This window comes from Taeniopygia guttata, chromosome 2 (assembly GCF_048771995.1).
Source record: "Taeniopygia guttata chromosome 2, bTaeGut7.mat, whole genome shotgun sequence".
Lineage (NCBI taxonomy): Eukaryota > Metazoa > Chordata > Aves > Passeriformes > Estrildidae > Taeniopygia > Taeniopygia guttata.
The window spans coordinates 41,803,531-41,820,073 of record NC_133026.1 but is presented as its reverse complement, the minus strand read 5'-3'; the positions used below and the strand labels follow the sequence as shown (position 1 = coordinate 41,820,073).

The window sequence follows — 16,543 nt, the reverse complement described above, 5'->3', positions numbered from 1 at the left end:
ACATGAGAGGGAAGAGAGGATCCATTTACTAAGGGAGAACGGGACAGCTACACCTTGATACCAAAAATACTCCCCCCTCCCCGCAGCAGCCAGCCCGGCAGCAGCGAGGTACGAGGAGAGGACCCAGCTCCCTGCAGACCGCCGGATCGATGACACCGTATTTGCAAAACCGGCCCATCGATCCCACTTGGCAAAACGACTGATCGATGCCAGCTTGCTCGTAAGCTGCTTGCAGAACTACCTTCTCCCCGCGCCTCTGCTTTTCCGCCCAGGCTTTTTTTAAATTTTTTTTTTTTTTTTGTGAGGTAGGAGGAGGGACACGTTTTTGCCCCCCATCGGGGAGTCAGGCCCATCTCAAATGGCTTCGTTTCCAGAGTCCGACTTCCAGATCTGCCCGCTGTGCAAGGAGATGTGCGGCTCGCCGGCTCCCCTCTCGTCCAACTCCTCCACCTCCTCGTCCTCCTCGCAGACCTCCAGTTCCTCCGGGGGCGGCGGCGGCTCCTCCTGCGGGGGCCCGCCGCGGCGGCTCCACGTCCTGCCCTGCCTGCACGCCTTCTGCCGCCAGTGCCTGGAGGCGCAGCGGCACCCCGGCGCGGGGGACGCGCTCAAGCTGCGCTGCCCCATCTGCGACCAGAAGGTGGTGATCTCGGAGCCCTCGGGCATGGACGCGCTGCCCTCCTCCAACTTCCTCCTCAGCAACCTGCTGGACGTCGTCGTCGTGGCGGCCGCCGCCGACGAGCAGAAGAACGGCCGCGCCGCCGGGGCCGGCCCCGCCGCGGGGTCGGGCGGAGGCGGCGGCAGCAACAACCGGCACCACGGCCGCCCGCCGCCGGGGCCGCCCCGCGCCGCCGGCTCCTCGCCCGCCGCCGCCGCCTCGGCCGCGCCCTCCTCGACGTCGTCGTCGTCCTCCTCCTCGGGCGGCGGCGGCGGCTCGGCGGCGCTCCTGCTGCGGCGGCCCCACAGCCGGCAGGGCGAGCCCCGCTGCAGCTCCTGCGACGAGGGCAACGCCGCCAGCTCCCGCTGCCTCGACTGCCAGGAGCACCTGTGCGACAACTGCGTGCGGGCGCACCAGCGCGTCCGCCTCACCAAGGACCACTTCATCGAGCGCTTCGCCGCCGGCCCCGCCGCCGCCGGCCCCGCCGCGCCGCTCGCTCTCAGCCCGCCCTACCCCGCCTCGCCGTACAACATCCTCTCTGTCTTCCCCGACCGGGCCAGCTACTGCCAGCACCACGACGACGAGGTGAGCGCGGCGCGGGAGGGAGGGAGGGAAGGGGCGGCCGCGCTCCCGCCCCTGGCCGGCGCCAGAGGGCCCCCGCCCGCATCGCTCGCTGCCGGGGGCGGCGGGGACCGGCCGCGGGGCTGGGGCCGCGGGGCAGCGCCGCTCCGGCCGCGGCTGATGCGGCCGCAGGAGCCGCTGGCGCACCGGGGGAGGGCGTGCGGCGAGGCGGCAGCGTCCCGGGCGCGCCCCGCTCCCACCGGGCGTTGCTCCGCGCCGCCGCCCGGGAGGAGGAGGAGGAGGTGAGCCGGGGGACCCCTCCGCCAGGTGCGGGACATGCTGTCCCCGGAGCCGGCCGGCGGAGCCCCGGTCTGCCCGTGAAGGGTTTGCAGGGGGCAGTGGGCTGCTGCGGGCGCTGTGCCCCCCAGAAGCTCGTCGGCCGCGTACCGAGGGGTGGCGGGGCCGTGGAGATGCAAGAGAAAGAGGTTTGGGGTCCCCCAGAGTCCCAATGCTAAGTTAAACTGGTTTGTAGCGTCTGTTTTGCACAGCCGTGTTCGGCGTGTGACCCACTGGAGAAAGAAAAACGAATAAACAGGGAAGGAAGATAATTGTGTTGAGAAAAGGACACCTTTTTGATTAATTAATTCTAAATAAATAAAAGGTAGTGAAAAAGTTAGCAGAGATACTCACTCTTGTATATGCCAGCTACATCTACTGCTTTTGGTCAGTATCTTGTCTGCTTCTGTGGTGGCAAACATCTACTGATGCAAAAACAGAACTGTGGTGTTAATTTAAAACGCTTTGGCTTTGCAAGTTGTGATTCTGGTGATCTAAGTTGTAGATCTTAAAAGAGGCAGTGGCTTCTTCAAAATGTACTTGAAAGTGTCTTACGTTTCATTGGGATAGTTTCTTACTGTGATAGTCTGAAACTTGATTTTTCGTTTGAAGCTGGAAAATAGTGATCTGCTGACTTTCCCCTTTTGCTCTGGGAGGTCAACGTGGGGGGGATTTGGCTGGAATTTTCCAGTAACCGGTGTTGGAGGTAGTTTCCTCCCAGGATGAAATTGGACAACACAACAAGGGGCTTCAGGGGAAAACCAGCCTGAGGACAGGGGTGGTACAAGAGTTTCCTGTGGGATGCTTGCTTAACTGATACACAAGACATTTAGCCTAGGGAAATGTGGTGATGCCTTTCTCTTCAGTTTTCAGGGACACTTTTTCTATCTCCTGATGTTGTTGTAGCCATGAAATAATTCTAGAAAGGTCTGGCATTTTGGGTTTCTTAAAGTTACTAGTGGCAGAGGACACACTGTATGAATTCTGTGGAAAAAGAAAGACCTTAAAATTATATTTGGGGGACATTAAATATGATTCCAGACCAATCAAGTCTTTTAACAAAAAAAAAAGGCAACCCAGAAACATTATGGCAGCTGGGCTGCTTACAGCTTTTTGTTGTATCTCAGTATCTCCCTAAGATTGGGCTTCCTAATGCATTTGTGTAATACTGAATGCTAGACTGAAATAAGGCGTGATGTTTTTAAGACACTAGGAAAAAACGTTTTTCTGCATTCATTTTGGAGTATAACTTTGGTCTTATGGTACAGGCTAGAAAGCTTCTAGGTTTTTTTGTTCTTAGTAGATGAAAGTTCTTTTTGAACTGTGTAAAAACGAAACAATTGAGGGCTTTTGGCCGTAGCATAGAATATCCAGCTCCTAATGCAATGTAGTCTGAATCACTTAGTAAAAAAGTAGCTGGGATAGGAGCTCCAAGGTATTTTGTGGACTTAAAAGCTTAAATTGCAAAGAAAACAAAGGTATTCTAGCCTTGCTTAAACTGTATGGCTTTTCTAGAAGTAACTTCTGAAAAAGCTTAGTTTATTTTACATAATTTTACTTTCAACAGTGCCCTCTGAAAAGAGTACACCTCTTAAAGGATTTGGTTTGGGTGTTCCTGGGTCCTGTAGACCTAGAAATTGTTTTAAAACAAATAAGTATTTTCAAACCTTCAGCTCCTGTTGAGAAAGGCTTTTATTCTGCAAATTAATGATCTACTACTGTTCTTGATTAGTTTTGGTGGCTCCTTAGTGCAGGTGTGCCTGATCAGCATTTGCAAGTATTTATTATTCACTCCAGAGGAATTGTTTGGAGGAGGTTGACTGTTTGGAACAGTTTGTTCTGTAAATCTTTATCACTTTGGCTAAAAATATGGGTGAGGTGTACAACTTTTTTTTTTTTCTGATAAAGGGTGGCTGCAAAACTGTGAGGGTTATTGCTTGTTTAAGAATGCTATTTACAACCTCATAAAAGGAACGATAATAGAAAGGCAGCCTTCCAGGAGAGTACTTAGTGCATCACTTGGGTACTTTGTGGGGCTAATAGTTTAAAAACAAACCTAAAATGCAAGACAGGAATGGTAGCCTGAAACCTTAATATTACTATGTGAGAAAAGCTGGTGAACAGGATATTCCCCCAGATTAATTCATGCAGGTAAGGTTTGGGCATAGGCAGATCTCATCTGCAAGCTGCTGGAAGAGTAATTCTCTTAAATTTCTTAAATTTCTTATATTCCTTATATTCTCTTAAATTTCAGAGTTCTCCTTCTTCAGGATACATCCTCCTTACAAGGACTTTGACCCCATCCCTGAGGGTTTTCTGCACAGAAGTTGCTAGTGCCCTTATTTTGTGCCTTCTTGCCTAGAACATGATACTCCTGTCCCAATATTGCTACTCATTTGTTACCTTTCATCCTGTTCCTGTTGGTCTTTCCACCCCTCCTTCTGGGAATCACTGTCCATTCCCCATAATTTTCCCTCATTCCACTTCTGCTTTGAGACTCCCTCGAGTGAGAAGGGAAATAGCACCGTGGGTGGTTACTTACAGGGTGTTCCCAGTTTCAAAACAAGAGTACACATACACATTTGCCAAACAAGATCAATGTAGTTGCTCATCCTCTAAATGCAGATTTCAGCTCTTAACTGGGATGTCTGGCATGTAGTCTCTTTTTAGTGGCGATAGTTCTAGTCTTGGTTGAGCTGTTGACTCCTGTTGTGTGCTGTAAGTACATAACAGTCTCTGAAACAGAGAATATTGACTGTTACACTAGTGGCAAACATCAGGGAGTAGAATCCTGGGTACTGCTTTCATGTTTTCCTGGACACTGCTTTCACTGCCTGCAGATACTACAGTGATGCATGAAAGAAGGTGAATAAAACCGTTTGGGTTGGGGCAGAAAGCAAAAGACAATTCTTTGTTATAGAGCTTCTGTTGAAATCCAGTCTGGTGGTTTACTACTGGGAACCTCACTGTCTGATGTAAAATGCTATCATGGCAGCAGGGGAAATGCTTAATTTCAGATGTTTCAAAGCATTCTACAAAAGTAACCCTAATAATTTTCTTTTGTCTGGCAGTGTTTTTTTGTGTGTACAGCACTATCAATGCTGCAGTAGCAACTAGGATGTTATTGTTACAAAAACCAAGTAGAGGACTTGAAAAAGATTTTACTTTAGTCTTACCTATAATTAAATATCCTACCTGATATGTCAATGTGTTCTTAATTGTTTCATCTCGGACTGAAAGAGCGCCTCTATTTTTCTTCTCTTGGAAGTATTAATAGACTGTAAACTAAACCGTGATCTGAGAAAATGTTGAAACAGCTGTAGGACACTTGGTTTGTATTGATAAACTATCTGAATTCAAGTGAGTTTGCAGAAAGTGGAAAATGCCACAAGTTGAAGTTAAATAATTGGGGTTTCATTTATGCCAGAGCTCCTGTGTGCTTGAATATAATTTCATTATAACAGTGGCGGACAGTCAAAACACTTTAATAGCAGACTTCTAACACTTTCTAGGGAAAGTGTGGAGTTGCCAAATTCAGTCAGCTTAATGGTGTGTGACCCTTCTAGTTGTCATATTGCTCTACAGATTCCATTTTAGAAATGGCTCACGCACTACCAAGACACAAGACAAAACCCTGTAGCTCCACAGCTCCCTCTGTTGCAAGAAAGAATTCTAAAGGCATTTCTCCCCTTGCCCTTAGACACACTGTTCCTTCTCCTTGCATCATGTCTGTCTTTGGTCAGGTTCTTAACTGATCAGATTAATTTACAAACTCTTTTTTTGCCATGTCTGTGAGTTGCAATGGTTCATGGGGCTATTGGAGCATGCAGACAAGGATCACTAAAATCAGATTGCTATGTTGAATTCTGGGGTTGCATATATACCTGGATTTTTTATCTTTTTAGATTACAAATAAAACATATTCCTTCTTCCTGTTTTACAGATTGTGAATGATGCAATTTTTGGAGGATTGTCCTTCTTCCTGTTTTACAGATTGTGAATGATGCAATTTTTGGAGGATTGTACATGTATAGGAGAAAGCATTCAACTGCATAGCTGTCAGCTGAACTGAAAGCTACTTAGCTGGTACCTTGGCTAAATTTGCTGATTGAATTTGTCATATAGGCTGCTCTAATGTAGGGTAAAGCTGTGGTTTCACAATAGGGAGCAAGCTGTCTTAACATCTCATGGCTATTTGGAGAATAGGGGCTCTCACTTCCTTCTCTGTTCTCACCAGGCTTGGCTGTGTGCACTCGGGAGATGCTTCTGTGAGCCAATTTAACTCGCTTAACATGACAGAAAACTTTTTTCCCCTTTGCTAGCACTGGTATAAGTTTATTTTAATTGCAAGCTGAACTGGTATGAGGGAAAGAAGGAATAGAGTGGTTAGACAGGAATGGTAGGTTAAATGTGGTTGCTTTGGTGTAATGGCTTTCCACATGGCCAAATGCTGAGCTTTGCTCTGTGGTGCTCCCAGTGCCATCCACCCACACGTCTCGCCAAAGTAGTTGGCTGATGCAGTGGGAGTATGCCCGAGTTCCCAGTTCCAGTTCTGCATTTCTTGCTCATGGGTTATTTATATGAAACTGCAGTGTGTGGTACAGGCGCTTGCTGTTTCTCTTTGTAATGATTAAGGGTTTTGCCACCTAACAAAGAGATTAAAAAATTTAGGCGTGTATCCAGAGGCAGTGGTTTTAAAATGGGACACTTTGTGTTGCTGGTGTTGTTACTGCTAGAGCTTCAGCTTTAGAGACAAAATATGCTAGAGAAATTCATGCTTCCAGTTTATGTAAGAAACTGCATGTAGTTCTTTGTATTCATGCAGCCTTCATTTATCATAATTACTGTGCCTTTTCTCTTCTGATACCAAATGCACATACAGGTGCCCATCTGAGGACAGTGCTTCAGATTAGGTTACTGACAGTTGTGTTTTCCTTTTTAACTTTTTCCTGATGAAGAAAGCAGGGTAGTGAGTTATTTTGTTCATATGTGATATATGGAATGTGGATTTAACATCCTTAGGATGGTAAGGGGTTGGAATAATCTTTTTTTTTTCCCCAATATTTTTTAACTTGCAAATACTATTCAGCTATCATGTGTTAAACCTCTGGGATTACTCTGCCTTACCTTCCCTTTAGATGCCCCTTTCCCATCACATCTTTAGCTCCTGGCTCTTCCCTGCATTCAGAAGTCATTTTATTTAACTCCTTCTCTTTAGTAAGAGAATTAAAATTAAAATTTTTGTGTTTTAAAACAGCTTTAATACCATACTGGAGAATCCAACCCCCCCTGCTTTGCAGTTGACTGGTGTTGAAATCTGCTCACCATTTTAGGGTAAATACAGCAAAGTTGTCAGGTCTTTCTCTTGGTGATAATATGGTTGTTACACTACTGGCTTAATTAAACATGACTTTAGACAATTTTCAGTGAGTAAAATTTGGAAGAAGCAGAGATGCCTTGGATGTTCAGGCAACTTTCATAGACTGTTTTTACTTAGAACCTGTCTTTGAAAACGCAAGAGTATTGTTGTGTGTAAGAGTATTAATGCTTGCAGGTTGCAGCATAGACCTCTGAGATTGTACTGACATACAGCTGGAGATATGCATACAATAAATAGGCATGAAACTAGACTACTGTATACCCACAATTTTTTAAAATTACAGTTTTGTTAGAACTGATGCCTTGAAGTCTATCTTGTAACTGGGAGAGAAGGTCTGGCAGAATATTTGCTTCAATTTAGTGATGAAATCTTTCATCATGTGTAGCAGAGTCTCCTTTCAGCTAAACCTTCAGAGCATGTAAACATGCTTGGTAGACCATGCTTCCTTAAAGGAAAACTACTTAGTTCCTCTGTTTTAAAGTCAAGGCGGCATCATTCCTCTTTCAATACTGTCTTGACCCAGTGTCTTCCTAGTTTTCCTCCCATATTTTCCCTTCCTTCCTGCAAAGTTGTTGGTGTCTTTCCATCAGGCAAAGAAAGAATCATGATGTGTTGAGAGCACAGATCTTAAGCTGCACAAACAATGCACTGAATGCAAGACTAATGTTACCACAGATAACATATCACAGAAGGGGTTTACTGTCTTCAGCTGTAATCCACTTTCAGTAGAGCAGTTAAATACAGTCTTGGATCAGTTATGTAGTACATAATTTTTACTAATGCTTTTAACCTATCATTCAAAGTCTTTAAAAAGTGTAGAAATACTGGATGGGACTGGCTACTGCTTGGCAATCAAATACTGGTTAATGTAATGAATGGATGTCCCTCATCCCAAAATATATTCAGCATATTGACTTTGTTTCAGCTGTTCTCTTTGGGCTCAGCTGCAGCCCGTTCCATGGCTTGTTTTCTCCTTTCCCTGGCTGTGCTTGAAGAAGGGCTCTGTGGGTGGGATGGGTTTGGTCCTCCTAAAAAATTAAGCTTGTGCATCTGAATCAGGTTACAGAAATGGAACAAAAAACATGTTAAGGAATTGGAGCAATGTCTGTCAACTTCTACCTTGAGTACAAAAACTTCTTTACTATGTAATGTCACCTCAGATATAATTTTATTATTCCTCCTTGCTCTACCATCTTAAAGAAGAGAAATTGCATGTGGCTAATACAGTAGTGTGCTTCTTTTCTAAAGTTCTTTTGATTCTCAGCTACTTGTTTCTTCTTCTGCTATCAACCTCAACAAAATAAATTCTTTTCAGTTATAGAATTTAGTATAGCTGCTAATCTTTTTAAGCAACTAAAAATGTTGGCCAGCTTTGAAAGCTCTAGCTGTATAGCATAATATGAAAAGAAATAAAACCCAGTACCCACAGATGAGGCTCATGAATATATATTCTGTGTTGTTCAGGCATCTTGGATATGTGTGCAATACTGACAGAAGAATTAATTCATAGTTATGTGTTCAGCTCTAAGAAATAAGAGCTCCATTCCTGTTATTTCACTTGAGTGTGTAACATGCATTGCTAAAACCCCAGATGGTGAACTTGCTGGCTAGGATGATGACTAGTTAGCAGTTTCCTTCATATGTGGTTGAAATATTTTTGGAGTGACTAAAACTTGGACTGGAAACTTCAAATACTTATTGTTTTATGGTTCTGTATGCCTCTGTACTGGTGCTGACTGGGAGAAAATGGATTACCTCCCAGCAGTAGGGAGGCAACTTGAGGCAAGCTCTAAACTTGCTGGACTGGCAGTGGGTGAGAATCACTTTTCAGAGTTGGGTACTTAATATTCTGGGGATTGTGAATACGCCATAAATGCTACAGAGAAAACCTCAACTGAAGAAACATGTGAATTGTCTTTAAACTAATTTCAGAAGTAGACAAATTAACCCAACCAAAGGCGACTGCTGTCAGCTCAGTAGCTATGTTTTACTCCTGTTCATTACTACAGTATTCTCTCCTAAGAGCACACAAGCAAATCACCAAGGCTGCTCTTTTATACCAGTGCTTTCCAGGGATGTGAGAACAGCAAATGCTCACCCTTTAATCTGTGTTGTGGGGGAGAATGATGCTTTGGTGAGCCAAAGGTAATAGCTAAACTTGTGTTGCATCATTTTCCTTCTAATGTTGCTTAGTCTCCATGCATAACCAAAATATTTAAAGGTGTTTTGTGAAGTTTGCTAAACCCTGTCTTTTTCAATTGGTTGCTTGTATTACATGCCCCTTCTAATATATTTTGTGGGTAGCCAATGTTGTTATAAAATACCATGTACTGTAAATATTTCCTTTTGCTAGGCAAGGTATTGTGAATGTACAGAACTATCAAATGCTGTGTTTGGCTGGATTAAAAGGCTGGCAAGGACCTGAAATTCAGCAATCAAACTTTAGTGTGATTCTTGGATGGTAGTGTTAGAGCTTGTTGCTGTAACTTCCCCATTTCCCGTGTTGTCTTGGGTTTTGTGGATTCTGTTTGGATGTCTAGGTACTTGCTGTCCAGAGTGGCTGGCATATGCTAAAAAAACTAATGTTGTACAGTCTTTTGTTTAGCTGCTCTTGGTTAACAAAAGGCAAACTATTATTTGGGGTAAAATGTCAGCTATGAAATGTCAAATCTTCCCCTTTTCCCTCCCCCTTCACTTCAGTGGCTCTTTTTATGCAGCTATTCACACTGTCAGATAGTTAAGTGTACAAATAAAAATCCCTAGCCTTAAATATTGGGTGTGAGCAAAGCTTGAAAGCTGTCTGCATTACAGATGCCCCTAAGCTTTGTAATCCAACCTAGTGCTGGATCAGGGACTAGAGAAATGCTGCTGTCTTGTCAGGGTTGGTAGTGTGGTGCACCAGTGAGCGAGTCAGTATGTGTTGCCTGGCAAGGTTACTATTGCTGAGCTTATGTAACCTGGCATAATGCCCTGTCAGGCATGGAGGGTGTAAGAGAGCCACCAGGTAGCTCCTGGTGTCTTGCTGCTGCTGTGTTCTGCTGTGCTTTTGGAAGTCAACTGTATAGTTCCAGGATGTTTTAGTAAGTGCATGTATATGTGAGGCAGAGTGGGTCTGTTACTATGAGGAAGAACTTTCTCAGAGCATAGCAAGAAGGAGCAGCATGCCTCCAAGCCTTCCCTTTTTTTTTTTTTTTTTTTCCCTTTAAAAGCAGTGCTGGTAAAGGGTTAAATTCCAGCCCCCTGCAGCACACCCCGCCCCCACCGCTATATATGGTATGCCCAAAGGCACTGGAGATTTAATACATTGAAGTTGGAGCGTGAAGGGGGTCTGCAGCCTGCTAGACAAAGTCACTCAAATTTCAAGAATACTTGATCCATACAAGGATGTTACTTGAGAAAGGCATGGCTTCTCTGTTAAGAAATTGGTTGCCGAATGAGCCGGCTGAGTGTCCCAAACACGGCTTTTGTGGCTAGATGAACAGATTGGAAACCAGATTTTCTTAAATCGATGGCTGACTGATCAGCAAGCTAGCTAAAGTTGCTGTGAGACCCAAACAGTCCCACTTCAGAGAAGGGGTTATTTGTAGGGGAAAATGAAAATTGTTTCTCCCACTGAAGTGCTTGCAAGTTGTAGACACTATTGTGCAGATAATGATACAATAGAATTCAGCTGAATTGACTGAATACTAGACTGAAATAATGGGAAATAATTTCCCCTGGCTAGTTACTTTAGGAGTACCAACAGTGTTGCAGTTATGTCCCAACAGGATGTATTTGGTGTCAACTTCTCTTAAAGGATTTTAAATGAATGCGAAAATACTGGATGGGAAGAAAGGAGGGGCAGTTTATGGAAGAAAAAAAGAATTATCATAATGAAGAAACTACTGCTGGAAAGATCAGGCAGTGGTCTGGAGTGGATTCTACTCTAAAGAAAGAAATAACAAGTAACAATAACAAAACGTTAGAGAACTGGAAAGGATGAAGTACAAAAGAATTCCTAAAACACTGAGGTCCCAGTCTTTCCAGTGCTGCTCTTGTATGTACTAAAATGGTAATGGGAGTAAGATTTAATATTCTCCTTGCTTCTTCCTCTTGTACTTGATAGTTGTCAGTGAGGGAGCAGATGTAATAATCCCTACCTCCCCCAATATCATGGAAACATTGATAAGATTAGAATTAAGAATTGGATTAGAGTTATAAATGGTGGCTGTTGACAGTTCCAAAAGGTAACTACATGCCCTCTCTTACCATGAAGGTGCTGTTTTCTTTCTCTGTCCCAGACAACATGTATTTTAATTGACAATATTCCATGGTAGCTCCGGCACTCTTCTTGCATTACTAATTTTTTCAAGGGTTCTGAGCCTGTTGCTAGATAATTAATGCATGGCCCCTGAGCTTTCTGTTGCTGAAGCATGGCTCCCTTACTTGAATTACCCAGTGTTGTGGTTGGTGGGATGGCTCATAAGGAGGTTCATAGTGGGCAGTCCAAGCAGGCTGCACTGAGTGGAAACATGGCTGAAGTCTTGAGCTGACTTTCACTGTGTAGCTGGCCATTTGCTGGAGGGCTGTCCACTCCAAACCTCCAGCCACTCCTGAGAGTGATTCTCAATGCTTTCTCCATTTGTATGCACTTTCCAATGCATACAAATTTGATAAACTTCCAGAGTTTTAGACAATTGTGACTTGTCAAAACAAACACAACTTCATGTTCATGTTGCTTTTCTGGCAAAGGTGGAATTATCCCACCTTTGCATCTTGTCAAAAGTAGTTTATTACATGCCTCTGAATCTGAACTGTTCCTCAGGAACAGTTGTGCCAAGTCAGCCTAATTTCTTTGTCTCTTACCAAAACAAGTGGAAAGCCTCTAAGGCAATGTTGTGCTGAACCTGATGGGGGGTACATGTGGGCCCCTCATTCCAAGTGGTATTCTTCAAATAATATTTCCAGGGAGCAGTTGTACACCCTGATGATGTTACATATGGACGCATGGTTAGTGCATGTTGGTACAAATTCTTTATGAAATAGGAAGCCAGGTCTTCTAGAGAACACTAGAGAGATTTTTGCAGGAAGTTCTGAAGCACTGCAGTTGCAATTAATATAATGTGTGCATTTCATTTTGTCTGATAAGAGGCTTTGGCATTGTCTTGGAATATAGGTAAGGTCAGCATGTCTGCAAAGACCGGAGTAGTTGGATTCTGTGGCTGGCCACTTGAGCTTGTAGTGGCATAGTTGGGCTTGGCTCAGATCCAGAGGCTCTTCTTTCACTGGAACACCTCCTTGCCAGTCCTTTCATTTCTGTTCCTATGCCTCTGAGCCAGTGAAGGGGGTTCAAGTAGTACGTGATTACTGATAGTCTTTACTAGTGCTCCTATCTTGGTCTCTTGGCAATGATGCCAAAAAACTTTATACACTGTGAGAACAAGTAGGAGAACCATAATTTAAAAGTGCAGGCATTAACTAATACAAGCTTACTTTCACAAACTGCAATTAAAAAAAAAAACAACTTGAGCTGTTTTTTAATTGAATAGTTTCATATATCAGTCCTTAGATGCAAGCAATTAACTTAGTTTTCTTCAGAGAGTACCATAATTTTTATAGTTGTTGAAGTTATTTAGGGTGTTAAACTACTTACAGCTTTAAGTGGTTTCCAATTTGCTTGTCTAGTTGAAGAAGCTTTGTGAGGAGGAGTTCCTCAGCTGCCTCACATGGCCACCAGATTCTTAGAGTGAAGTCATGCCTTTCAATTAACATCCTTGTAAATACAATTCATAGCATTTTTATTCTGATATCACTTCTGACACCTGTTCTTAATGCCAGCCTGTGCCATTCAGCAGAGAACAGGGGCTGCTAAGGAGCTTCAGCTGATGGAACTCCTCAATGGTGTGGACAGAAGACATACTGAAAGTCCCTTTCTCTTGTCCAAACCTGTTTGTCTCATTTCCTTCACCAGCTCTGCCTTAAACTTAGAGAAGGAAACTGAATAACAGAGATGCTTTGGAAAATTTTTTTGTGACAGCCATAGTTGTACATTTCATTATAAATCATTCTTGTGACTAGGCATCTCACTTTTAAATTGTTGTGGTTTTTGGTAGTGCAAGTCACTGTGTAAACGTGGAACAAGTGTTCATTCCTCTCAGCTGTTCAGTAATACACTTTTTTCATTGCCATTCATTTGTCTTCATTATATATTGTCAGTGTATGCATGTAAACATCATTTTATATAGTATTTATGAGGGTTTGGCTACCTTAATAAGACCAACTTATTTTCTCCTAAATGAAAGATAAATCTTGACAGTTAATCAATCTAGGAATAATGTATTGAACCAGTACCCTGTCAGAACTGCTGTTTTGTCTTCACCAATGTTCAATACAGCTGTTTCAGGAAAAAGGAAAGCTGTCCAGTATGTATTTTAGAGTAACATGTCTACAATGTGTCCTTAAATTTTTAAATTATCATAGGGAAGCCTTGATGGTGTCCTATCTTGTATTATTTTAATATTAGTTTTCTAATATAAGCAACAAACAGAAAAAAATCATGGACTCAACTGAAAATACCATATAATTCATGAAATTCAATATGGTCTTGTCTACAGGAGAACACAATATTTTCATTGATGTGGTTGTTGTTTGAATTTTAAATTCATTTTAACACCATCCCAGGAGGAAACATAAAAGGAAACACTTTTCATCAACTAGGGGATAGATTGTAAAGAGGAAGTGTTGCATATCAAAACAAAGACCAAAATAAAAAAATAGAATAGTGATACCTCCCAGCTGAGATTACTGTATGCTATCCAAATGTGCTGCCAGCAGGTGAGAGATTCGCTGACATGGAATGCTGTCTTGGAAATTTTGTTTCATCCAGTTATTCCTCAGCATATGAGAACACAGCATTAACCTCATTGCAGAATTTAGGTACATGTGTATATGACTTCTCTAGGGATGAAAATCAGGCAAACTATTTGGGATAATGATAACTTCCCTCATTATAACTCTATCGTAATTTTCAGCTTTTTGCAGTTTATTCTTCCCTTTGAGGACAATTTTCTCATTATATGTAGTGGTGTATGAGTTTTGGTCCAAAGCTTCCTGGTATGAATTTTTTTCAATAAGGTGTGCATAAGTGTTATCCACCTGTGTTAGTGAATTCAGATTTTGGATGTAGATGGGCATTTGGCTCCCCTGGCAGAGGTACTTTGACAGACAGCTATGTAGTCCCTTGCTGAGAGAGGGATGTAGTATGGGGAAATAATCTAAGGTGACTGACAGAGCTCCAAATCTAGTAACTTCTTTTGGATGTACATATTCTAATAAAGGAGCGCAAGTTTTTGGTGCATGATGTGAAATGATACAAAATGCTACACATACTATCTAAGAAAGGAAACTCCCTTCAGAAACCCCTGTCTAGCCTGGGAGAGCTGTTGCTAGTCGTTCACTGGGAACAAATGGCTGTTGTTGGAACATACTTACCTAGATCAGTATGAGTCAGAATATCATGGTGTGTCAGTTGTTTTTCCCCATTTCATGTATCTGTTTTTCTCCAGGCAGGGGTGACATTCCTGCCAAATATGAATGCCATCACTCTTTTTCTGCTATAGCTAGGTGGAAACGCTTTCAGAATGAAAGATCTTTGTAAATCAAAGTTTAAACAAATAAAAAGAAACAAAACCAACCAAAACAAATTCTCAAAACACCCAGCTCTCATGTGGTCAAAGAAGCCACTTCTTGGAGTAAGCTTACTTGTTTCGAGTTACGGAGGGAAACCATTCCTCGAGTGCTTTTGTTAAATAAAGCTGTTGCCATGAATTAAGCAATGCTGCCCTGGAATGTTTCTGATCATGGTCTTGCAGAACTTGTGACCTTTGCACTGAACATGTGAACTGAAACTTCATCTTCCAGTGTTCAATAACCATGTTAAAAATTCAGAGGTGAGGCAGTCTTGGGATTTCCTTAGGCTAGCTTAAATGCCAAGTGAAATTTAAGTACCAATTTATAGAGTTACTCTTCCCCCCCCTTTTTTTTTGTGCTAAGGTACAACTTTTTTTATAAATCTGAAAATTCTTTATCAATTAAAAGGACCTCAATGATTGCATAGACAATGTCTTAAAATGCCTTCATTTATAGAAGCCTACTAAAGCATTAAAATATCGCCACCTTCTTGTCTAGATGCATTCAATTACTCTAATTAGAATGTTTGTAGTAGTATACTACTACTGCTTCTTAAGGCAGTTGCTTTGGCCAGGAGCTGGTTGTAATGCCTTCAGAGGATGTTCAATTTTAACTGGGCTGCGGCTGAAAGGGGGAGAGAAGCAGTTTAAAAACTCTGCCTCTTGCAGTCCATCGCTTTGATGCCACTGGACTTCCTACCTAAATAGAATGCTATTAATAATTAGTCTTTTTCCTGTTTACCAGATAGGAACACTGCCACCTCTTGGCTACTCACCATCCTGACCTTTCTGAGTTTTTTGCTTGTGATGTTTTCTGGTGCAGTGCTCCTGAATAATTAAGTGGTGGCGTAGTGAAAGCCTTAACATACCATATTGTAGACTTGAGCTTTTGTATGGATATCCTAATACTTGTGGATTCTACCCTGGAACAAAAAGATGGAGTATTGGTCAAGTGACTCAACTCTGACCCATTGCAGTATATATCCCTTAAAAATGTACTAAGTTAAGATGGATTGTGCAGTGAACTTAATTCTCAAGAATATGAACAGAAGGATGACTTCTTCAGCCCAGTTTAACCCACCACAAACAAAATGAGCCTTAAGGAACGCCCCCAGTGCTGGCTTTTTCTCTAACAAGCCAGTCCAATGAGTGCTGGGAAGAACTCCTACTTAATTAGGCGTGCCCATGTGAGAGAGAAGTCTGACATGCCACTTCTCAGAGGACTTTTCCCGTAGAAAATTCTGGTGCAAAGCAGTGACACCCGTAACCCAAAGGGCTGTAACACCAGCTAGTGCAATCCCCACCTTAAGCAGCGAGTTTTAGTGAAATGTAGAAACTCGAGAGAGAGAGAGAGAGAGACAAGGTGCTTACAGAACATGAGAAGACTTCAGTGGTTGAGTGGGATTGTCAGGGTGCTAACAACATCCTGACTCATATATTAGCAACTGGAATTCATTTCTTGATGTGTAATTTAAGCTCCGTAATAGTAAAAGAGGATCTGGGTTTCCAGCATCTGTTCATAAGTTACATCTCAAAACCCTTTCTCAAAGGTGGTCTCCTTCCTACACCCCCTGCCCCAGCCCCTTCAGGTGTGGGGGCAGGAGGTCATGGTGGGAAAGCGGCTTTGTGCTGTTATATCCCTGTTTTAAGCACATCTCAAAAATGAGGCAGGTGTAAATCTAATTTCCTGTAAATGCACTTTCAAATATAAATTCTGAAATGGTGGTTTGGAGTCTCTTGTGGAAGAGACTTTTATAGAAGAACCGGAGCGACTGGCTTGAGGAGAGTAAAGGAGAGCCTGGCTTCCTCACCAGTAGGGGAGAGGAGGGGGGCCTGGGGTGCCGGTGGCTCTTATTTCATATAAGTAAATTACTTATTTCATACAAGTAAATTACTTATTAAGAAAAATACATGAACTCTTGTATTACTGCAGTACAAACTAGA

General features: G+C 42.9%; 1 protein-coding gene across 1 annotated transcript in view; it reads left to right on the top strand.

Annotated features, from left to right (window-relative positions):
- The first annotated feature begins 311 nt into the window (after positions 1-311).
- The window catches only part of TRIM71 (tripartite motif containing 71), a 53,002-nt gene continuing 36,770 nt past the window's right edge, over positions 312-16,543 (top strand). Inside the window, exon 1 of the mRNA XM_041714477.2 lies at positions 312-1,240. Coding sequence (XP_041570411.2) covers positions 359-1,240 — 882 coding nt within the window. The 5' untranslated portion in view covers positions 312-358. The remainder of the gene's footprint in view (positions 1,241-16,543) is intronic.